At 35.2% G+C, this 25,601-nt stretch overlaps 1 protein-coding gene across 3 annotated transcripts; it reads right to left on the bottom strand.

Moving 5' to 3' along the window:
* Positions 1-1,184: 1,184 nt before the first annotated feature.
* On the bottom strand, positions 1,185-24,460 carry LOC107830490 (bidirectional sugar transporter SWEET17-like). Of its 3 annotated transcripts, none has more exons than XM_016658059.2 (6): positions 24,316-24,460; positions 24,171-24,207; positions 23,821-24,031; positions 22,750-22,911; positions 22,372-22,491; positions 1,185-1,566 (listed from the first exon to the last, which is right to left on the bottom strand). In XM_016658059.2, exons 1-6 carry the CDS (start codon positions 24,347-24,349, stop codon positions 1,408-1,410), a joined length of 723 nt encoding a protein of 240 aa, XP_016513545.1. In that variant the 5' UTR covers positions 24,350-24,460; the 3' UTR covers positions 1,185-1,407. The 3 variants fall into 3 exon arrangements, with proteins under 3 accessions (XP_016513545.1, XP_016513547.1, XP_016513546.1); XM_016658061.2 differs by lacking the exon at positions 1,185-1,566 and adding an exon at positions 7,555-7,713; XM_016658060.2 differs by lacking the exon at positions 1,185-1,566 and adding an exon at positions 7,555-7,716.
* Positions 24,461-25,601: the final 1,141 nt, after the last annotated feature.

The following is a 25,601-nucleotide window of genomic DNA, read 5'->3' on the forward strand; positions in this document are numbered from 1 at the left end:
GAAAATTTTCGAAAATTTAAAAAACTGCGAAAAGCTATTTTTTAAAATTTTCACTCAAATCACTCACAAAACTTCAAAAACATCCCAAACTAAAATTTATGTCCAAATACATCTCTAAATTTCAAATATCATTTTCAATTGAAAAACATTTTTGCCATTTTTTCGAATTTTACAATTCTTATGTACAAACGCCTACTAAATCTTGACCAGCCATTTCTGTTGACTCTTCTATTGAATCTTCAACATTCATGGGGAGTGATCAACTCTCTTGATTGAGTTTTTAATTGCATTGTTCATCGAATCATCAAGCTTATCTATTAAGTCTGCAATCTTTTCGAATGAGTCTTCAACTTTACTGTTCATAGAGTACTCATGAACTGTTTTTATTGAGTCTTCAAATTTAAAATTCATGAAGTCTTGATCATCCCTCTCGTATTGCCTCTCCATTTTTATTTTACAAAAATAATTAACATGAATTGTAGGAGACAAAATGATAATCATGTTTTAAACTAACAAGTACTCCATAGTTGAAGAGTAAAGATGCATTATGGACTACTAGAGAAGTGAAAAGGTCAATCTGATTATATGGAAGAGTTCAATTGCATTGGAAAATAAACACTCCTAACACGTACTCCAACAATATTTATTTCAAGGGCAATATAGGGGAAAAAAATTAATTCATTTTTGAAATCTGAAAAAATTACATATTTTGGACCACAAAAAAAAAAGGTGAGAAAATCACTTATTGTGGACCGAGGAGTAATAATTACGAGTAATTTAATTAGCAATAAATGTAATAATCCACGAACTCTGTTTTCTTTTTAGTGCACGCTCATTGCAAATATTGTTTTTTATTACTTGTTCTTAAGATCTTAGAAGACGTATAACCCAAAATGTATAAGTACAAATGTAAATAAACCACTCTAATTTCTTTCGTACTTTTTAGCTTGCTGTCTCTCCTTCGTTTTTCGTAATCTTTATTATCCAATTTTGGACGTGTTTTACACCAGAGCATCATTGCAAACATATTGGTAATGAAAAGGTAACACTGTAGCAATCATAAGTCATATAGCGACCGTTTCAGCTTCTTGTTCACTAATGTTTTTAAGTAAATAAAAATAGCAGTAGATTAATTACTAAGTAATAGCTATAGATAGTTTTTAAAATTGGAAGAATATTACTAGTAACACAGAATTGAGAAAGAAGAAAAACACAATAAAAAGAGTATCAGCTAACAAAAATAAAGCAACTAGGTTCAAATTTAATTTGGAGAATAAGAACATTGTAGAACTAAATTAAGTGAAACAGAATGATAAAGTAGGATATACTCCATGCATAGAGGAGCAGTAAAAGTTCGTGCTTTGACTCTTTTGTTTCAATGGAGCCAACCCATTGCACTTGCTAATTTCACTCTCCAATATTTGTGGTGGCAGAAGGTGGAAGAAGATGCTCTATCTGTCCTCCTTCCTCCAAGTCAGCTGTGTGCTTCACTGATTTACCCTTTCGGTAAATGGCATATATCACTAGCTGTGCCGTTCCCAGCAGACATCCTATCCCGTTTGGTACCTTATAAGTATGTCGCGTTATTAGTAGAAAGAAGAAGAAGAAGATTCAAAATTTAAATTAAAATGGTTCGAAATTCTAATTTCTTTAAAAATGTGGGTTCAAAACTTCCAATTTATATTACTCTTTCTAAATTTTATGCTAGAATTGTACCCACTTTAGACACTCTAAGTCCGCCTCTGAGTATTAATGCACTTTGAATTGATTAAAGTATAGGGTCCACGGGCCACAACTGTTTTTTTCTTTGACTTGATAGTTAGGGAAAGTGCACAAATAGTCATTCTCACGAATACTATTTAGCGATTAGACATTACCTATTTATTCTTGAAATTTAAAACTAAAACTCCTAACTTCAGGACAATTTAGGATATTTTTGTCCGGATAACTTAAACTGAAAGCTGAAATTTAAGAAGCACTGGCTAATTCTTAAATAGCACCTATTTAAAGTGGCTACCTAGTGTAATTTTTACTCGATAGTCATTCTTACCGTAGGAAATAGAGTCCATCCATAAGGGGTGCTCTTATGACCCACTAAGGCAAAGCACAATAGTTTTAGTAATTACTGTAACCCTAGTATTCCCTGTATAAGTACACTTACTATGTACAATAAAAGAAGACACTCTATAGTATTTTCATACGCCTAGTCTTCTGCTAAAGTCAGACTAGGGTTTAGACTGTGGAATAGGGGGTTGCTCCAACACACTATGACAATCACCACCGACCAGTGATTCCAGTCGTGGTTCGTTTTTGAGATTTTCGCTTCCGCTTCACGAAGAACAAGTAAGTTCTCGTTTTACGATTTACGCGCTATCTAATGTGTTTAGGGAGAGGTAGGTCAAGACCCAACCTTATTTGAGATAATGGATCAAGAAGTACAAGGATCACTTCATTCGAGTGGGAAAATTTTAGCAGATGATGAATTAGTTTCTCATCAAAGACCTTTTTCATCATCAGATGCGAATGAAAGTAATCATTCTACACTTAGTGGAAGTGACAAATGGATCTTGTTCCAAGTGAGAGCGAGATGGTCACATATCTTGCTCCAAGTGAGAGCAGGATGAATGTTCTTGATCTGAGTGGGAGCAACATTGGCCAAATGGGAACAATGATGAATCACAAATAAGACATGGTTCTCGTAAAAAGATTCCTTACCAGCGATTTGACGTTGAAGGTGGTGAACTATTTATGATGCTCCTACAAGAAGAAAGCGTGCCTAAAAATGTAAAAGAGGCTCTCTCGTGCCCTTCTAAGGAGAAATAGACAAAAGCAATAGAAGATGAATTGGAGTCTATAAGAGTCAACAAAGTTTGGGAACTAGTTGACCACCCTAAAGGACGCAAAGAAATTGGGAGCAAATGGGTTCTCAAATTAAGCTCAAGGCCGATGGCACAGTTGAGAGATATAAGGCTCGACTTGTGGCGAAAGGGTATACACAGCAGAAAGGAATGGACTACGAAGAGACTTTCTCGCCTGCAGTACGATTTACCTATGTTCGCATGGTTCTAGCTATTATTGCAAGCTTGGATCTTGAATTACATCAGATGGATGTAAAGACTGCCTTTCTCAATGGAGAACTAGATGAAGAAATTTATATGGAATAACCCGAGTGTTTCATTAAAAAGGGCCACAAACTAAAGGTTTGTAGATTGAAGTATATTTATGGTCTCAAACAATCTTCAAGGTAGTGGTATATACGTTTTCAGAATGTTGTTGTATCCAGTGGTTTTACCATGATGGATGAAGACCATTGTGCTTAAACCAAAAGATCAAGGAACAAGCTTGTGATTTTAACATTGTATGTAGATGACATACTTATAGCAGGAAATAATAAGGAGTTTATCACCGAAATAAAGTCATGGTTGTCATCTCAATTTGAGATGAAAGATATGGGTGAAGCTGCATATATTCTTGGAGTTAAGATTTCAAGAGATCGTCCAAAGAAACTATTGTATCTCTCCCAATAGAATTACATTAGAAAAGTTCTTGGACGATTCAATATACAAAATAGTAGCCTAGTTGAAACTCCTATCAGTAAAGGCGTATCTTGGAAGTCAGATGTGTCCTAAGACTCCTGAAGCGACAGAAAGAATGAGTTGAGTTCCTTATAGAAGCGCAGTAGGAAGTCTAATGTGTGCTATGGTATGCGCTAGACCTGATATATGCCAAGCAGTTGGCTTAGTAAGTAGATATCAACCGACCCAGGTATAGCACATTGGCAAGCAGTAAAGAGGATCATGAGATATCTGAAGGGAACTGCTGATTATGCGCTTTGTTATCAAGGCGGCAAGGATCTGCAATTAGTTGGATACAGTGATGCTGATCATGGAGGAGATCTAGACGAAAGAAAGCCTACCTCAGGATGTATTTTCTTACTCAGTGATGGCACCATATCATGGAGTAGTAAGAACTAAGAAACAATCATGTGTATATCTACGATGGAAGCCGAATAGTGGCTCTCACATAGCAGCACAAGAAGTTGTTTGGTGGAAAAAGTTCTTGGAACACTTGTTGGATATTGATGAAAATACTGAATCAGTATTAGCATATTGTGACAGTGAGGCTGCAATATCCTCCAAGGACCATAAGTCTTATTGTAAAACCAAACATATAGATATCAAGTATATCTATGCGAGAGACATGGTTTGACGCAAGGTAGTGAATGTGAAGTATGTGTCTACAAAAGATATGTTAGCAGACCCATTGACCAAGCCTTTGTCTAGAGATACATTTGTGAGACACACTAGGTCTCAAGGCTTGCGTAGACTTTGATATTCTTCATTTTATTATTCATTTTCCCGTGTTCACAAAATCGATGTTCTTTGATTATCAATAAAGTTGATTTACATACATACATATTTATATTGTTTAATGTTATGTGCATTCTTTGTTCACTTTTTTATAAGTATGTTGGGTAGACAAGAGGTTGGCCTTCTCACACAGGCAACCGCCTCCTTATCTTAGTGATGTGAGGAGATGAGACATGATTTTAAGAAAAACTATCATAAGGATAATTTGAGAGCTATTCGCTTAAAATCAGAATATCACTTAAACAATGACATAAGATCATTAGGGTGAAAAATGTTCATCTAGTCTGCTTTGTGAGCCAGATGTGAGTTAAATATATACTTATGGTGTCTAAATATCATCTGTACAACATTCTTTATGAGATAAAGACACACGCTCCTTGAGAAAAAGGAAAAAATATTGTAGCATGTGTTTCATACTATGTGTGCTAATGTCGACCAATTGGGTTAACATAAGTCCATTCTCAACTTATTATTGTATGAGACCCAGAGCTTTTATGATGGCTAAAGATTTTGTACTCTTAGAGACTCCGATCAGATACTTAAGACTTAGTGCGATGTTAGCTATCTTAGTGTGTTTCCCAAAGACCACGTACACAGATTTGGTCTAGCGGAGCATATCTAGAAAAGCAATCAAACTAATGATAAGGAGATTGTGAGAAGAGGAAGATCATCGATGGAATCTCATTTATTTGTGTTTACTGATGCACCAGTTATAACTTATGAGTTATGATTGTGAATACAAGGAATAATGATATATGGGATTTTGAGATTATATCAAATGTGATTCATATGATCTAGGGTATTGCATACTTTATGATCTACTTGCAGGTTCGCACTCGACGAGAGGCTATATACTCCTAACAGATGTATAGCACTTAGCTCTCACAGTATGTTGTACGCACGGTCTACTTTCCTGTGTGAATGATTGAGGAGATGAGTTGAAAATATGTTTCTCAGACTAGATGAGCACTCCCATTATGTGAGTGGGAGATGTAGGAAATAGATTCCACCCATAAAGGGTGCTCTTAAGGCCCACTAGGGCAAAATACAGTAATTTTAGTAATTACTGTAACCCTAGTATTTCCTATATAAGTACACTTACTGTGTACAATAAAAGAAGACACTATGCAGTATTTTCCAACGCCTAGTCTTCTCCTAAAGTCAGACTAGGGTTTAGACTGTGAAATAGGGGATTGCTCCAACACACTGTGAAAACCACCACCGACCAGTGATTTTAGCCGCGATTCGTTTCAGATTTTCTCTTCCGCTTCATAAAGAACAAGTAAGTTCTCGTTTTATGATTTTTGCGCTATCTAATGTGTTTAGTTTATCATGTTCCTTCACTTACGAACTATTGTAGATGAATGCAAAACCCTAATTTTCAATGAACCCTTGATTTCTATTTGAAATACAATGTGATGGAAAAGGCAAAAAAGAATTACGGAACCCGAATTCTGCAATATCAGTGAAAATTCACTTTTAATGATTTGGCCCTTGTCTATCTTTTCGCAAGTCTCAGGATACGCGCTTTGCACGTATATCCTATAGTAATAAGTATAAAACTTTAAAAAATTAATAAAGTTATTAAATTATGTATATCTAACATGCAGTTATTAAGTTTTATTTCAAAATATTTTTAGAATTTCACGTTGAGTTATGAATATTGGGAATTCTAATATTTAGTTTTATTTATATTAATATTTTTCTTATTTGAATTGCGTAAAGTAATTATACTTTGATCACAAATTTGAATTATCATTTAATTCCTCTCTAAATAGATTCGTTTATTTGAGAAGTGTGGCAATAAAGATGGCTCCATTTAATTTTAGAAGGAAAAAAAATAGAGCTCATAACCCTTTTAAATTTGACTGGATATGTTTTTCACGAAAACAATATTACAGAAAACAAAAACGAATAGACATATTCGAAGTTGCAAAGCCATATACTAATTCTGCCTGGAATAAATCTCTAGTTATAAGAGCTCTAAAGACACATTTTTTTTCCTCTAAAGATACATTAATTATATTCTCACCTTACCGCATATAACACATAAAATAATGTTTATCTTTTCTATTTTGCGTTAATTATTTCTCGAATAAGGAATAGTTTATTTAAGGTAAAATTTTAATTAATTTTAAAGTCATAAATATTGTGACTTTTTATATAGTTCAAAAAAGAAAAAATTTAATAATTAAAATTTTACTAAATTTTATAATCATAAATATTAGAAAAATAACTAAATTACTACTATTTAATCCTATGTAAAATATATTTTCAAAGAATAAATAAACGAACGATATTTCGCTAAAGGATTTCGTACTTTTAATATAATATAAATATAAATATAAATATAGATCATTTGTCAGTCATGATTAGTGTTTTAAAAGGCGTTTCTGGGGCGAGCCCCAGGGCGAGGCATATTAAAAACGCCCCGGGGCGATGATGGGGGCGAAAGTCTCGTAAGGCGTACGCCCAGAAGTTCGGGGCGTACGCCCGGGCGAGTTTTTTGGTTAAGGCGTTAGCCCAAGAGACATCTTTTTAAAAAGGAATTAAAAACATTAAATTTAAAAGTAAACTTTTTAATATTGCTAAAAGCCCTAAATTAGAAGTCTTTTCCCATTCATTCTGCTAGTTTGCCTCTTCCAAGAGCAAGATTTATCACTTTTTTGCAACAAAAAATTCGTACATTAAATTCAACAGGTTTGTTCCTTCCTCCATATAAAATCTTTATTATTTTGAACTCATTACTTTCCTCTCTTTTTATATTTCACGGTTAGCTTGTAAATATGTATGTAATTAGTTTTTCAAGTTCAGTATTTCTCTTGCTCTTTCAAAATATAATATGGGATTATATGTGTGCGTGCTTCTATATGTATTGATTAGATTTATGAGCAAGTGGGTATGTTGATTGTTGAATAACTTTGATTTTTGTATATGGAAATTGGAATTTGATTGTTGTCGAGGAAAACATGGAATCTTTTTCAATTTATGTTTAATTATTTATCTTCATGAGTAGTCCACATTCTACAAAGTAAAAGATCCTTTTTTCATGTCTAAATCTTTAATTTTGCTTTACAAAATAAAAATGACAAAATTAAGATTTTTAACTCATTTTTGTGTAGTAGCAGGTGAACTCTTCAAAATCAAAACTTGCAGAAAATGGATGAAGGGGAGTCTGAAGATGTGAGCAAAAAAGATCCTGCCTGGAAGTATACAATCTCAAATCAGGAGGAAATTTTCTTTAGGTGTAGGTTTTGCACCCAAAAATGTACTGGCACTATCAACCGATTGAAACATCATTTAGCAGGTACTCATAAAGGAATGAAGCCTTGTCCCAAGGTTCCTGCTGATGTAGGAGAAGAATGTAAGAAAGCATTACTGGAGTTGAAAAATTCAAAAACTAGGCGAAATGCTACTATAGAAGAAATCTGAATTGCTGCAACTGGAGGAAGTAATATTGGTGGTGAGTCTGGTACCTCATCATGTAATAACGCTTTATCACCAAAGCCCAGAGGTCCCATAGATAATTTTATTAATTCTCAAGCTAGGCAAGCTACTTTGAATTCTAAATGGAAAAAAGAGGAAAGAAAATTAGTTTGTCAGCAGATTGGCCGATTTTTCTTCTCAAGTGGAATATCGTTTAATGTTGCAAACGATCCTTACTACTTGCCGATGTTTGAAGGAGTAGCAAACTTTGGGCCAGGTTTTCAGCCTCCAACAATGCATGAGCTAAGAACATGGATACTAAAAGAAGAGGTTGCCAACATTAACAGGAGGCTAGAAGAACACAAAAATTCATGCAAGCAATATGGTTGTTCTATAATGTCAGATAGTTGGTCGGATGAGAAAAGTAGATATTTTATCAACTTTCTTGTGAATAGCCCCTCAGGTACTTTTTTTTTTTTAAGATCTATTGATGCGTCTGATTCAATAAAAAGTGGTGAGATGCTTGCATCGCACTTGAATAAACTTGTAAATGATGGTGGGAAGGAAAGTGTAGTTCAAATGATAACTGATAATGGTTCGAATTTTTTCAATGCTGGAAAAAGAATAATAGAAACTCGACCTCATATTTATTAGACCCCATGTGCAGCACACTGTATTGATCTCATGTTAGAGGATATAGGTAAGTTGAAAATTTATCAAGAGATACTCAAAAGGGGGCGTAAGGCGGGGCGATTGATTATTTTGTATATCTATATTTACAAGTTATGTAATTCATCAAGAGTATCTGAGTCATAAGATACTGTGGGGTCAATTCAAAGATACGCAAACAATATTGGGATTTTTACCTAGCTATATTGTAATAGAAACCTATTTCCCACCTTTATTTAGATTCCTTATTAATTATTTTGTATATCTATATTTACAAGTTATGTACAAAATTATAAATAAAAAAAAATTCAAAATCCCTTAGTTTTAGTCCGTCAGTTACACGACACCCACTCCCATTTTCAATAACCCCCCTACACATAAGATTTCGTTTCTTTTCTAAAGGATGTCAAAAATATTTTCTCTCTTTCTTAATAATCACCCAAACTCTCTCTTTTATTTTTATACCCCCCTCCCCCCCCCCCCAAAAAAAATTATGATTTTTTTCCTTTTCCAAAGGTTTTCAAACCCAAATTCTGGCATTCTTACTAATCACTCAAAATCTATATTTCTTATTCGTACAATGCAGACGAAATTCAGAATATTGCTTTAGAATCAAATTGTGGGTAAGTTTTGAATCTTGTTTTCTTTCTTTCTAAAAATTTTATTGTATGTGACTTGTATATGATACATCAATACCCAAAACAATACTTGATGCAATACTAATATAATTATAATACGATTAAGTTAGATTTTTAGTGTATAGTTGTGATTGAAACTTGAAAAAGATGAAGATCATTTTTGTATCACATTTTTTTCAGAAATGTATCGCGATGTATTATAATTGTATATATATTATAATTGTTGAAGGGATTGTATTGCAAATGTATGATAATTGTATATTCATTATATATTGTTACGAGCAGTTGTGAGTTCGTGACGAATTTCACAGTTTGTATCACAAATATATGATAATTATGTATTAATTTATTGGTATTGTATCAGGTATTATTTTGGATATTAATATACCATATACAAGTTAAATACAATTGTGATACAAGTATGATACAATTATGTTTTTGGCATTGCTGTATCTGATAAAATTCAAATACAATTATGATACACTTATCATACAATTATTATACAATTCCTGAATATTTCTTCATTTTCAGAGTTGTCCAGTCTCCCAGCAAAAGAACGATGCAACTGATAATTTTTTAATAATATAAAGTTATCGGCAATAGTGGAAGAGAGAAAATAGAGATTCCGGGAGTAGATTAAGGGATATTGATGGGGGAAAAAGAAGGAGAGAGAAAAGGAGGGGGGAGGAAAGGATATAATTGAATCCCTTAATTGAAGGCACTAATAATAGGGTGTGAGCCTTTTAAGGAGCAATCTACACATTTTGTAAGAAAACCCTAGATATTATTAACAACTACAAAACATAGAGAACATATGTAAATAAGTTTCTAATATTTTATAACTAAATAAAAATCCCGACAATATTATATCAGCCTTTCCGACACAATCTTTGATTGGTCAGTGGGTTAGCTAGACATATTTCTTAATTTACAAGATAGTGGAAACCCAATATTTACGTAATTCACCTAGTTGTCCTTTAAACTTTTTATTTTGTGGAACACATGAATATTTAAATGTTAGCTTATACTATAACTATATCTTCTAAAAAGGTGGATTTGCTTAATTCTTTTAGAAATTTTCAAAATGTCCTATTGGTTACCTTTCATGCGATCGATAATCATTACCCACATATAACAAACTTCTGGCTAGCAAAAATAGATTCCCAAGAATTTGCGAATCAAATTTAAAATAAAATATCCCGTGTTTAGAACAGGAGCTAAGCCAAAAGTTAAGGAGGAGTTCCAAGCTTTTTACAGATTTGGCTAAAAAGTACTGGTAACAAAAATGTACATGTGCAAGTTTAAAGAGAAGTATTCAAGAATTTCGATCTACGTGTATGTGTTGGGCTGAATAATTTTCCACTACAAGGCCCATTAGTCAGATTAGTCAGTAGCTTTGATTCTTTATTATGTGGGCCCATTTTTGTATAGGACCCGGCCCAGTCCAATTTGTAACTAAGTCATTTTTGACTATATACTTTCAGATGCTTCGAGAATGGGACAGAACAATAATAAGAAAATATCTCTTTTCTCTCTTCTCTCTTTTCTCTCCCGATTTAGGGTTTCCCTTCAATTTAAGTTGCTTCGATTAACTCTGATAATGGAATCTAACATGGTATCAGAGCACTGTAATCGATCCGCCTCACTCAGAGCTTTCCTCCGATGGTAACCACCAAGTTTGGTTCGCTGATTTCGTTCAGATCGAAGAGTCTTCACTCACAACGTTCTGAAAATTTTTCGAAGCTTTGTCTGATCCTGATATTAGAAGACCTTAGCTACTTCAGGTGTGCGAAGGAGGGTAAAACTCTACTCTCTCATTCGCATGTGAAAACCTAGGTAAAATTAGGATTTTGTTCTAGTTGTGAAATTTGGGCTTCTATTATAATTTTCCTACAACGTGTTAGTCTAAAGATTTATCATTGTGTATGAATATGGGGAGTCTCTCATCTACTGCTGATGGTTTTGTCGAGCTCACTTTAGACTCGTCTCGCCTGTTCTATGTTCATCCCTCTGATAGCCCTGGAAGTCAATTAGTTGTTATACCGTTCAATGGAACTGATTTTGTTCACTAGCGTAGTAGTATGCTTACTTCCTTGTCTGCCAAGAACAAATTAGGAATAGTGACGGGTAAAGTAGCTCAACCTCTACCTAATTCTCCCTATTATCCCTTCTACGAATGATGTAATAATATGGTGAAGGTTTGGATCACCAATTCATTGATTAGGGAGATTGCAGTGAGTGTCATGTGTCTCAACATTGCTAGAGAAGTGTGGAGTGACATAAATGAGAGGTTTGGACAATCCAATGGATCTAAATACATTTAAATCCAGAGGAAAATCAGTTCTATCTCCCAAGGGTCTTATGATATTGCCACTTATTTTACCAGAATGAGGGCTTTATGGGATGAATTGAACTCTACTTATGTTGGTCATACATGCTCTTGTGGAGCATTACCCAAATTCATTGAAGACTAACATTTTGTTCAATTCATAAGTGGACTGAATGAGTCATATTCCACAGTTAAGAGTAGCATCATACTTATATCTCCACTTCCTTCAATTAGCAAGGCATATTCTTTTCTTCAACATGATGAAAGCCAAAAAGAAAACCAACCTCCAAATTTGGGTTTCTCTGGTGATTCAGCTTCCTTTTCTGCTAATTCATCCAACTCCAATCTTCCTAGAAACCACCAACATAATGCAAAGTCTTTCAATCAAAGAATCAGTTTTGATCAAACAAGGAAATCTTCTTCTGTGTCTTGCAAATACTGCAAGAAACCTGGGCACACAATAGACAAATGTTATAGGCTTCATGGTTTTCCCAATGACTTCAAGTTTACTAAGAAAAAAAGGTATGCTTCATGTGCACAAGTGGAAGATAATACTGCTCAAGTGGTTCCTCCAAATGAAACCACAACTTATGGTTTCAGCAAAGAGCAATATCAGCACCTCATGTCCCTGTTTCAGCAGGCTCTCATATCTACTGGCAATCATCCTTCCAATTTTGATGACAACATTGCCTATGCCAACTTTGCAAGTGTGTGTCACCTACCTGTAGATCTGTTGCCTGTAGTTAATTCTGATGTTCAATGTTTGTCTGCTCAGTTAGGAATGATACCTTGGATATTTGATTCAGGTGCAACTAATCATATGACCTCTAATAAATAATTCCTACACAACTTACAACCTTTACCTAAACCTTACTTAATAACTCTACCAAATGAATATAAAGTTAAAGTAATTTCTATTGGGTCATTACAACTTAGAACAGACATTATCCTGCACAATGTACTGTTGGTTCCTTCTTTCCAATTCAATCTTATTTCTGTATATCAACTTCTTTATCAATTACAATGCTTAGCATTATTCAGTAGTTATTCTTGTTTTCTATAGGGCCCTTCTCTAAAAAGGCCACTGAAAATTGGTAGAGCTTCTCATGGGTTGTACTTTCTGCTCCCTGACATGCCTGAATGTTCATCTTATGTTTCCATTAATCCATCTGGTAATGCATGTAATGTTTCTAATACATGTAATGTTTCCAATTCGGTTATCCCTTCCCTCAGTCCCCCTTGTACTTCTCCTACCAATGTTAATAAAATGGAATTATTTTGGCATCAAAGATTAGGTCACATGCCTCTTCATAAGATGAAATCAATTTCAGCTTTATCTGACATTATTCCCTCTAAACAGTCTTTCTCATGTTCTATTTGTCCTATGGCTAGACAACAAAGACTTCCTTTTTCTGAAAGTCATATCAAATCTACTGCTCATTTCCAACTAGTTCACCTAGACCTCTGGGGTCCTTATCATACCAAAACATATAATGGTTTTACACATTTTCTTACCATTGTTGATGATTTCTCTAGAGTAACATGGACCCATTTATTAACATGTAAAAGCAATGCTTTTACAATCATTAAAGCCTTCACTAAAATGGTTCAAACTCATTTTCACTCATCTGTTCAAACATTCAGAGCATATAATGCTTTTGAACAAGTGGGAGTTCTGAAGCAAAATTCTTCTTCTCTGAAAATGGGATCCTTCACCAAACTACCATTCCTCACACACCACAACAGAATGGAGTGGTTGAAAGAAAACACAAATATCTTTTGGAAACCTCTAGAGCCCTGCTCTTTCAATCTCATCTTCCTGTTAAATACTGGGGTGAATGTGTGTTGACTGCAACTTATCTAATAAATAGGATGCCTTCCTCTATCCTAGACAACATCTCTCCCTTCCAAAGACTTTATGGTATTCCCCCTTCTTATGATCACCTCAAATCATTTGGATGTTTATGTTTTGCCACTACCCCCAAGCCTAACAGGGATAAATTTCAGTCTAAAGCTATCAAATATGTATTTTTAGGCTATCTTTGTGGTAAAAGGGGATATAAACTACTTAATCTCACCATCATTCCATCTTCTTTTTCTAGAGATGTTGTGTTTCATGAGCACATCTTCCCTTATTCTTCTCTCTCTCCTCCTGTCCAGCCCTTTCCTTCTTTTCCTTTTAAGGACAATATATCTTCCTCATCATCACTTCCTTCCCCTCCTCCAGTCTTTCCTTCAGCACCTTCTTCTCCTTCTTCTCCTCTTATTTCTCCTCTTTCCTCTATGTCTAATTCTCTTCACTCCAATTCTTCTATACCACTTCCTTTGCCACCTTCTCCTCCTCTTAGAAATTCTACTAGGGTATGTCATACTCCTCTTTACCTCAAAGATTATGTTTTTTCTTAAGACATTACCAAACCTGATTCTGACACCCCCAAGGTCTCTCCTACTGAGTTGCATATGCAAGAACCTCTTTCTTACCAACATGCTGCATCTCATTCTTCTTGGCAAAAGGCTATGCTATAGGAATTTAAGGCTCTAGATGCAAACCATACCTCGAAAATTGTTCCTCTTCCTCCTAACAAGAAGCATATTCCATGTAAGTGGGTTTATAAAATCAAACAAAAGTTTGATGGTTCTATTGAAAGATATAAATCCAGGTCGGTCATTAGAGGTGGCACTCAAAATGAGGGAATTGACTATAATGAGACCTTTTCTTCTGTTGTCAAGTTCACCACCATCAAGTGCCTCCTTTCTCTTGCTGCCAAGAGGGACTGGACTGTGTATCAACCTGATGTGAATAATACTTTTCTTCATGGTGATCTCCATGAAGAGGTTTACATGAAACCTCCACCTGGTCTTCAGATTTCTACCCTCATGGCTTATGGTTCTTCACCTTTGGTTTGCAAGCTCCTCAAGTCTCTCTGTGGCCTCAAACAAGCTTCCAGACAGTGGTTTTCTAAACTGTCTGAAGCCCTGTTCTCAAGGGGCTACATTTCTAGTAAGAATGATTACTCACTCTTCACCAGGTCTTCTCATTCTTCTCATACTGTCATTGTTATTTATGTTGATGATATATTACTTACTGGGGATGATGTGACTGAGCTTGACAGTTTGAAATCTTTCTTGGACTCCCAGTTCAAGATTAAGGACCTAGGGTCTGTCCATTATTTTTTGGGTCTTGAAGTTCTCAAGACTCCTCAAGGGTATTTGGTTAGTCAGCACAAGTTTGCCTCTGATCTATTGAATGAATTCAACTGTCATCACTTCACTTCAGTGGTCATACCTCTTGAGTCTTCTGTCAAGCTCACTCCTAATTTGGGACAACCCCTTACTGATTCCAGCCTCTACAGACGACTGGTGGGGAAATTAAATTTTCTACAGCACATTCGCCTTGATATTGTTTTTTCTATCCAGCATTTAAGCCAATTTCTTCAGGCTCCTCAGGTTCCCCATATGTTAGTTGCCCTCCATGTTCTTGGGTACTTGTTAAATGATCCTAGACATGGTATTCTTCTATCCAGTACTTCTGATACTTCTCTTGTGGCCTATGTTGACTCTAATTGGGCTGTTTGTACCCAGTCTCGCAAGTCTATCACTGGTTTCTTCATTAACTTTGGTGGGTACCCCATTTCTTGGAAATGCAAGAAGCAACCTACTATTTCTCTTTCCTCTGCTGAAGCTGAGTACAGAGTTTTGAGGAAAGTTGTAGCTGAGGTCTCTTGGTTGGTTCGCTTATTTGGTGACCTGGGCTTGGTCTTCTCCTCCCCTATTCAGGTCTATTGTGATAGCCAGGTTGCTTTGCATATCGCCAAGAACCTTATTTTCCATGAAAGGACCAAGCACATTGATATTGACTGCCACTTTGTTCGTGATTGTTTGCAGTTTGGTTTGATCTCTCTCCATCATATTTCTACTGCTGATCAGCCTGCTGACATTTTAACCAAGTCTCTTGCAGGCCCTCTTCATTATCATTTGCTTGGCAAGCTTGGAGTGGCTTCCCCCTCCAGCTTGAGGAAGGGGGGGGGGAGGTGTTGGGCTGAATAATTTTTCCACTACAATGCCCCTTAGTCAGATTAGTCAGTAGCTTTGATTCTTTATTATGTGGGCCCATTTTTGTATAGGACCCTGATGTTTGGCATATTTCGATATGTGTTGATGTTACTTTACCCATGTTTTAACCGCTTCTTGATGTTATTTGATCTTTAAAATGCCCAACATGGTGTAATTATTGGTTTGATGACTAATTAAGTTATGTGTGACGATTTAAGGTGTTCGGAGTGCAAAATATGAAGAAAAGGTGGTTTAGCCAGAGGAAGAAGGGTTGGATGCGTCGCATCCAACCTAGGAAAACATCATCCTGCATGCAACCTTAGCAGTGAAGTTGGGCCATAGCGTTCGCCATCGCGTGCGAAACTGGGAAGTAGAAGAGAAGGCTGGATGCGTCGCGTCCACCCTCGCATGCAAAGCTGAGAAATAGAGGACAAGGTGGATGCGTCGCATCCACCTTCGCAGGCAAAAATTGAAATGGAGGACAAGGTGGATGCGTCGCATCCACCTTAGCATCAATCCCTAAAGCCGAATTGGACTAGGAATAGGAGAGCTTTGGCCCACGACTTTTGTACGCAATATATAAGCTAAAATCGCCTCTTTTAGGTCATCGAACATAAAGGAAAGGGGGGAAAAAAGCCACGAAAAAGCTGTGGAGGCCGGAATTCATCAAGTTCCATCTTTCTCCCACCAAACTTAGTAATTTTTATGTTTCTTTATATGATTTGTTGTTTGGCTACTATGTCTATGTGGAGCTAAACTTCACGTTCTAGGGTTGTGGTTCTTTCATGACTATTGTTATTCGGATATTGATTTTGACTTCTTGATTTATCATATTAGTTTATTTATTCAATCTTGCACTTAATTATTTAATTGCTTGATCACCAATTGAATATTATCTACGAATCTAGAATTGAACTCGAAAGTGGGAATTCTATATTGCATATAGGATTGAGTAGGGCAAGTTCTTGAACTCGGGCATCGGGGAACGGATTCGTAGTTAGGATAGACATATACCTAATTGCCTTGCTTGGTTGATTTACAGGAATTATAAATGCGTTCTTGTTGATTCTAACTCCATAGACATATAGGCGTTAGGTTAGCTTGAATAGGCGAGTAAGAACTCGACAGATTCTTATGAGCATTAACCCATGTCAACCAATAAGCTAGATAAATTAGTCGGTCAATTCAATTGAAGAATACAATAGGATTGTTAGATAGCCCATAACCCTAGATCGTTTTCATTACATTGATATCATTAAAATCTGCTCTTTCTCTGTTCAAAGTTTATTATTTATATTTTTTTATTTAATTAGTTTAGAATAAAATATTTTTAGATTTAATTCTTGTTTAGATAATTGGGATAGTCTAATTTAGTTAATAGTTAATCATAAGTCCTCGTGGGTTCGACATCCGACTTTTAGTCACTTTATTACTTGACGACCGCGTATACTTGCGTAAGTGTGTTTGGCCGTAACAAGTTTTTGGCGCCGTTGCCGGGGACTTAGAAATTTGCTATTTTTCTAGATTAGACATTTTTTTATCTATTCATGTTTTTTATTATTTTATTTTAGTTAGTATTTTTTATTTATTTTAGCATGGCATCTTGGAATAAAAATTATTCGAATGATGGTTATTCTTATTTTGATGATCCTTGTCCATATTGTGGAGGACCCCACTGGTGGAAAAATTATCAGAATGTTCCCAAGAGCGAGTTGTGCGCACAATCTCAATCCTTTGAGTGGAATATTTGTAATATGTGTGGTGGTCAAGATGGCCATTGGGATGGTTGTCCTAATTTTGTTCATCCTTCTCTGAGCCCTTATTATGATCTTTCTAATGATATTTCTGAGTTTGATAGGGGCAATGAAGTGCAGGATATGGAGCCTGATGCATATATTAGGGATATTCTGAGGCAAGTAGCAGAGCAACAGGATGAACTCAAAAAAGATATGAAAAGAATGAGGGCAGCAATCACAAGAATGAAGGCCAATATGGAAGAATTGAATGAAGAGAGCGAGTACCAGCAAGAGAAAATTTTTGAAAAAGAGGAGATTTTGAGCCAAACTTGGCTGGCAGAACAGGCTGAAAAGTTAGAAATATATGAAGCTCAACATGAGGAACTTACTGATGGGATGAGACACTTTATAGAGGGAAGATCTAAACTGGGACAAGGGATCTATAAATTTGTCACTACTATTTACGACTTGCAAGATAAATTAAATGCAAAGGTTGTTGCGTCTATCGCCCAACAAAATAGTAATGAGTTGTCAGAAGCTGAAAAGGAGCTTATACGCCAAATTGAGGAGCTAAAAGTGGAGAGCCAATCATTCGAGCATATTTCTGTTGATGATGCCCATGTTGAGAAAAGTACACTAGAGCCATGCGAGGTAGCAGATAATGTTATATTTGAAGACTCTAATGTGTGCACATATGAGGATATAAATAGTAATACAATTCTAAAGTTGGGGCGTGTTGGTCCTCATTCTAAACATTTTTCGACATTGTATTTGGATGATGACATGGAAATCGAGTCATCTAAGCCTTTGGAGGAGTCAATGGAAGAGGAACATGATGCCTATATTTTTGAATTTGTCATGCCAAAAAGCAAAAAATACATTCCTCATCTAAAGGCCGAGAAGTGTAGAGTGAAAAATTTATTACTTGGCCTGGTTATCTTTGTAGCCCCACCACTGGAGCATAGCCGCAAACTGGATGCCATGTTAGGGGCTCAATTCATAAGTTCGAGGTGGAGGCAAAAAGTGGTTCACGTCGTGCCGCTACGTTAAATCAGGCGCTTGTTGGGGGGCAACCCAACGTTACTGCTTTCTTTTATTTTTGTTTACTTTTTATTTTATTTTATTTTTATTATTTTGTAGTATTTATTTTTGTTTTGTAGGATTATGAGCATAGGAAGCAAAGCCATTAGAAGAGTGCAAAAGCGAGCTAGATGGTGAGGACTAAGTGTGGGGTGCCCACACAAAGGACGATGCCTGGGGAAAGTCTGAGTACCTCGTGAGCCGCTATTGCTTCGGCCTTTGGCCTACCAGGGAGTCTCGTTTACCCTCTTATTATTTATAATGTGCATTGAGGACATTGCAAAATTTTAAGTGTAGGGTGAGGAGATCGTTTGGATGAGTTTCTGTGCTATTTTAGCTTAGTTGTAGTACTCATTCTTAAGTGTAGTAGCTTTTGTGGGAAAAAAAAACGAAAAAGTAGAAAAATTGGACTTTTCCCGACGATTGATCTCCTAGACAGTTTTCTTGAGGGATTAAAGTCTAAACAAAAATTCAAAATATGTCTTTTAGCTTTCTTTAGGTAGTAATAATCCCCTGTGGTTTTTCTTTGTGCCTCGGTTCTTTTCCATGGGATGTAGTTTGAACCGGGTAGTTTTTTTTCTTTCCGAGTAGATTAGGAATTTAGGGAATAAAAGGAGCAAGAATGATGAACCTAGGCGCCCTTGACTTGTTTGATAGTAACATATTTATGCTTGGCATGTGTAGTATCTTCTATATGATTTGAATTTATTGATGATGCCTTGTTAAATTGGATAGCATGTTTTGTGGCGCCTATTTCTCATTTTCTTGACTTGTGTTCACTTTGCGCTTAATGCTTAATATCTCGTTGCTCCGTGAATACTTGCATTGTTTGAGAGTCGGAATGTGACCGTCCTTAATGAGTCATGTGCCATGTGTGGTAAGGTTTTTGTGTAGTCCATGTAGTGTACTTGTGTCTAGAACTTGCCCAGTATGTGAGTTGAAGCGAAATTTTAGGTGATGCTCGGTCTGAAAAATGATTTTAGGCTTTCTTTGATCTTTTTGAGCTTATTGCTTTTCACAAATAAAATCTATCCCTAGTTAACCCTTTTGAGCCTGTAGACCTTTTATTTGGTACCCACATTACAAGCCTATACCCTTTTTATTCTTAATTGACATTGTTTTGATCCTTTTACCTCTTAAAGCACTTTAATTGTTAGATGAGCGCTAAAAGAAGTAAGAAGGGACTAAGTGTGGGGTGACTTTTGAGTGGAACCAATGAAAGAAAGAAGGGTGCACTTATTTTGTAAAATAATACACCACTAGCCGAAAGTGAAAAAAAAAAAGAAAGAAAAATATAAATGAATAAATTATTGTCTTGTTCTTGCTAGTGGGTATGAATTAAAGTAGTGCTTAAAGAAAGAGGAAATATTGTTTGAAGTGATATTATTGGTGAAATTGAAAGGGTGTTGAAGAATTCGCGCTTAAGTTATTTGATGATGTGTTAAAGTGCTTAGGAGGGTGAGTCACTATTCCTTAAATATATCCTACCCGTCCCTTAGCCCACATTACAACCATGAAAAAGTCCTAATTGATTTTAGATCGAGCGAGCTTACATTAGTAGAGATTTACATTAAGGGCAAGCCTATGGTACCAACTACATGCATGTGACTTCTTTTGTGAGAGTGAGCGATTTTTTTTGTGAGCATGAGATTCGAATGTGTGGATTGATTTTACTCTCTCTGCTTGTGTTGTGAGAGCACATGGTTTCACGAGGGATAGGTAACGTTATTAGACTTCTCTATGATGTTGCTTGTTCAAGCCATGAGTGCATTGTGACATTGAGTCGGTTTTTGAGGTTAGGATTGTTGTGAGCATGTTGTCTTTGTTCGAATATGTTTAAAGAAGGGCATAAGAAAAGGGAAGGGTATGTGATGCATAGCCTAGAGCCTAATTGTTGCAAATAACCACGGTCATAGGTGCAGTGTGCTTTGAATGATAAGAGCTTAATTTTGTTTTGTCTACTATAGGATGGTTTGTTCGAGGACGAACAAAGGTTTAAGTGTGGGGTAGTGATGTTTGGCATATTTCGATATGTGTTGATGTTACTTTACCCATGTTTTAACCGCTTCTTGATGTTATTTGATCTTTAAAATGCCCAACATGGTGTAATTATTAGTTTGATGACTAATTAAGTTATGTGTGACGATTTAAGGTGTTCGGAGTGCAAAATATGAAGAAAAGGTGATTTAGCCAGAGGAAGAAGGGTTGGATGCGTCGCATCCAACCTAGGAAAACATCATCCTGCATGCAACCTTAGCAGTGAAGTTGGGCCATAGCGTTCGCCATCGCGTGCGAAACTGGGAAGTAGAAGAGAAGGCTGGATGCGCCGCGTCCACCCTCGCATGCAAAGCTGAGAAATAGAGGACAAGGTGGATGCGTCGCATCCACCTTCGCAGGCAAAAATTGAAATGGAGGACAAGGTGGATGCGTCGCATCCACCTTAGCATCAATCCCTGAAGCCGAATTGGACTAGGAATAAGAGAGCTTTGGCCCACGACTTTTGTACGCAATATATAAGCTAAAAACGCCTCTTTTAGGTCATCGAACATAAAGGAAAGGGGGAAAAAAGCCACGAAAAAGCTGTGGAGGCCGGAATTCATCAAGTTCCATCTTTCTCCCACCAAACTTAGTAATTTTTATGTTTCTTTATATGATTTGTTGTTTGGCTACCATGTCTATGTGGAGCTAAACTTCACGTTCTAGGGTTGTGGTTCTTTCATGACTATTGTTATTCGGATATTGATTTTGACTTCTTGATTTATCATATTAGTTTATTTATTCAATCTTGCACTTAATTATTTAATTGCTTGATCACCAATTGAATATTATCTACGAATCTAGAATTGAACTCGAAAGTGGGAATTCTATATTGCATATAGGATTGAGTAGGGCAAGTTCTTGAACTCGGGCATCGGGGAACGGATTCGTAGTTAGGATAGACATATACCTAATTGCCTTGCTTGGTTGATTTACAGGAATTATAAATGCGTTCTTGTTGATTCTAACTCCATAGACATATAGGCGTTAGGTTAGCTTGAATAGGCGAGTAAGAACTCGACAGATTCTTATGAGCATTAACCCATGTCAACCAATAAGCTAGATAAATTAGTCGGTCAATTCAATTGAAGAATACAATAGGATTGTTAGATGGCCCATAACCCTAGATCGTTTTCATTACATTGATATCATTAAAATCTGCTCTTTCTCTGTTCAAAGTTTATTATTTATATTTTTTTATTTAATTAGTTTAGAATAAAATATTTTTAGATTTAATTCTTGTTTAGATAATTGGGATAGTCTAATTTAGTTAATAGTTAATCATAAGTCCTCGTGGGTTCGACATCCGACTTTTAGTCACTTTATTACTTGACAACCGCGTATACTTGCGTGAGTGTGTTTGGCCGTAACAGACCCAGCCTAGTCCAATTTGTAACTAAGTCATTTTTTACTATATACTTTCAGATGCTTCGAGAATGGGACAAAACAATAATAAGAAAATATCTCTTTTCTCTATTTTCTCTTTTCTCTTTTCTCTCCCGATTTAGGGTTTTTCTTCAATTTAAGTTGCTTCGATTAACTCTAATAATGGAATCTAACAGTATGGCCCATGAAAAACAGTACTACACATAGATTTTGGTCTAGGGGATTAAAAAACGTAAGACGTAGTTCGTAGGGTAATAGAATTAAATACCTCATAGCATAGATGTGCAGGTTACAAACTGAGCCAAGTTTAGAAGGAGTTTTATGCAATAAGCCAAATTAAAATCCTTAAAATAATAACGTGGAACTGGCAAAGAACCTAAAAGTTCAAAGCGTATCTCTCTAGAACAAGTCTAACGCCAATTGGGAGTGGTTATTATTTTATCTAATTGTTAACTTAGTTCCCCATAATATTGCTTGCACGATTGTACAATTTATTTCTTAACATATATTAGGCGTTTTTCTTCATCTTGATGACAAGTTTAAATTTGATTATCTAGCAAAGAGTACTGATCAAGTTATTGAGAATAATATGATTGAAATGATGATAATTAATTAAAAAATAAATGAGAGTAACAGGATATACTTACTCCAAGAAACCAATCTCGTACAAGCAAGGCGTACAAAGTCCAAACTCCACCATTTAAGAAAAAGAAAAGTGAGAGAAGGAATGGCATGTACTCAACGCTCTTTGTTGTCACCACTGTTTTCTGCCAAAACCAATATTATCCCAAATTGATATTTAACTTCAATTTTAAGGTAGATATCCCACATGCATAAGTGGTTGAGTTAGTTAATCAGAAACAAAAAACAAAGAGTTTATATCTAAACGCAAGGCATGAGTCTGGCATCTTTGCTATACTTGGAACATATATAATTTTACGTAAGAAAAAAGATTTGTATTGCTTTTGCGTATGGTTTACTAATATTACAAGAATCTTTATTAAATTAAAGGAAAAGGGGCTTACCACCACGCTAAGAGGGGAACTATACATGACAATATTTAGAGCTGAGCACAAGAAACCAATAACATCAATTCTCATCTCCCCATGAGATCCAAAATGTGCCAACAGAATAGCTGTCGCTGAAAACACCACATTTAAAACCACAACTAGTACCGCAGTCTTTAACTGTAAAAAAGTTAGGAAAGAATAAACAAAAATAGAAGCACATATCAGTTCAACTAAAAAAGTTAATTTGGCTTTTAAATCTTAACTAGTATATGATAGGATGTTGATATTTCTCTATAACAATTCAGTACAGGATGTTGTATAAGAATAGTATTGAATAGGGTGTATTGGTAATGATGAAATTAGTAATGCTGAGATTAGTTATGCTTGATTTATTTCTTATCCACTGTTTGATTTGTTATATTAAAAATAACAGGCATTGCATAGGGGGTATACATGCTTATCCATAAATTTAAAAACCATGGTATTACTAATACTATGGTTTACAATGTATTAATTATACATAAAATAATATCAAATAGGATACATCCTACCAACGAGTCCTAAGAGTTACTAAATATCAAGAACTATCAGAATTTTTGTTAAGTCTAGGAAGTGTGTGACGCTGGCTAATTTATAATTGTGAGCTTTAGTGAATATTTCAAAGAAAAGGACAGAAGGGAAATATTTTCTGGACCCACTTTTCTGCTCTCCTAAATGTAACACCGCTATATTCGATAAATTGCTGCATGTGCATCTTAGTTTTGTAATTCTACTTCCACACTTATTGGAAACTCATGAATTGATTTTCTTTCCCAGATTAACAACTGAATAATATTCAGGCGTTAATTTTGAATGCATTTGAAGAAAATTTTATGGTTATGGTTTGTGGGAGAAGCAGCAAAACAGTGAGTTGACTTATACTAAAAGTTAACAGGAAAAAGAGTACTACGTAGTTACAAAAATAGAGGCATTCTTTTGAATAAATTGCAAAAGTTATCTATATTTCGGGTAAGTTTTTGAATGAATGGTGCAAAAATGAAAATTTATTTACTAAGAAGATTAACAATAAAATAGTTTAGGACTTACTCTCATCTTTGGAGGAGCAAATAGAAGGAACAAGGACACGTATATAATCTCAACGGCGACTCCAAAACCATTGGTAGTGGATACAAGAAAACTCCCTGGCTTTATAATTCCATAGTAAGTCCACAACGATGAACTTAGCAGTGTACAAATGTATGGAAGGCTATCAAATTCCTCAGTCGATTGATTCTTCACTATCCTAATGAATGTCCCTCTGCATTATGTATATATGTATCATTTCAAATTAAAATGTATCACACACAACTTATTAAATCAAAGGATCCTCAATCCATGCAAAAGAGCAACTATATATTGGTAGCAATATTTTCTTTCTTGTTTGATTGGTTACTTACACCGGAGAAAGAAACATGAGAACTGAGATGATGTTGCCTGAAAAGATCAAGAACATATATACATATTTCAACACTAAGATTTTTTTGATATCCCAAATTTCTTAAAGGAGGAACGGTTTGCCAAAAACAATCGAAGTGCTATTACCTATCACTCCGATGACAAGAGCTACGATTTCCATGTTGACGGCCGAAGGAGGGGAAAGAAGAATGACTTGAAGAGAAGAGAAAGAGAAACTTGTAGCTAAAAGTACTTTTCTGCCTTTCTCAAGTTAAGTAGCTTGGGAATATGAAATGACATTTTTCGGAAGCACCATTTGACAATATACTAATTAAATACGGGACTTTAAATTTAAAAAGAAAAAGATGTTATATTTATGACAAAGGTTGAAAGGAACTAATATATTTTTTGTTCATTTCCGAGATTAAAAGATTGAAAAGTCATTTTCACGTTACAATTCAACTTGCCACTTATCAAGTGTGTTTGGCATGTAAAATTCTTTATTACTCCCTTCATTTTAATTTATCTAGACAAAGTTTGAGTTGCACAGAGTTTAAAAAAGAAATAAAATTTTTTGAATTTAATATCATAAATATTTCATAATATTTGTGTAGTTATAAGATGTTCGAAACTTATGATCTTAAATAATTCATATTATTTGTGCGACTATAAAAACTTAACACTAAGGTTAAAATTAAAAGCTTAAATTAAATTATTTTTAAATTTAATAAAATTTTGAACAAATTAAAAAAAAGAAATATTATCATATAACTGAAATGAAGGGAGTAGATAATAATCGTGGAACAAGTGATAAATTTATTGAAGTCCACGTATTGCCACCAAAGAATGTAGTGTAGTGGATGGGATTGTTCTTTCCTCAATCAGAAGTTTAGGGTTCGAACTTTGAGTATGAAAAAATTCTTAAGGCCTTATGTGGCACGAATTTGAATATAGTTGGATTTCAATTCTGATGAAACCAAACAAAAAAAGTCCACATATCGGATATGAACTCCCAATTACATTTTGTCATCGTGAATCATGTGCACTTAGCTTGTAGACCAATGCTTGTACTTACCACTTTCTTGTCTATGCGCCCTTCCATTCTAAACCTTTTTTTTTTCTTGTCTTTGGCGGTGGGAGACGGCTAGGATGAAGTTTGATTTTCTTATGTTAAATATCTACGACTACTAATATATATCTACTAGTACTTCCTCTATCTCATTTTCTATGACATTAATTGATTAGAAATTTAGTTTAAGAAATAAAACTAAAACTTGTTATCTAAAAATAAATCATAAAAATATATGGCTATAAATCATCTTATTAGGATAATTCCTAAAGTTAAATTATTTCTAAATATAAAAAGGTATTTTTTTTTTGCACAAACTAAAAAAAATACATCACTAGGGATGGACATTTGGGTAGTTCGGATT

Source organism: Nicotiana tabacum, chromosome 15 (assembly GCF_000715075.1).
Source record: "Nicotiana tabacum cultivar K326 chromosome 15, ASM71507v2, whole genome shotgun sequence".
NCBI classification, from domain to species: Eukaryota; Viridiplantae; Streptophyta; class Magnoliopsida; order Solanales; family Solanaceae; genus Nicotiana; species Nicotiana tabacum.

Excerpts from the sequence above, each read along its gene's own strand:
- LOC107830490 (XM_016658059.2), bottom strand. The coding sequence starts at position 24,349 with ATGGAAATCGTAGCTCTTGTCATCGGAGTGATAG. Across the intron at positions 24,208-24,315 it reads TCTTGTCATCGGAGTGATAG|GCAACATCATCTCAGTTCTC; the intron begins GTAATAGCACTT and ends TGATCTTTTCAG. Across the intron at positions 1,567-22,371 it reads TACGAGATTGGTTTCTTGGA|GTACCAAACGGGATAGGATG; the intron begins GTAAGTATATCC and ends CATACTTATAAG.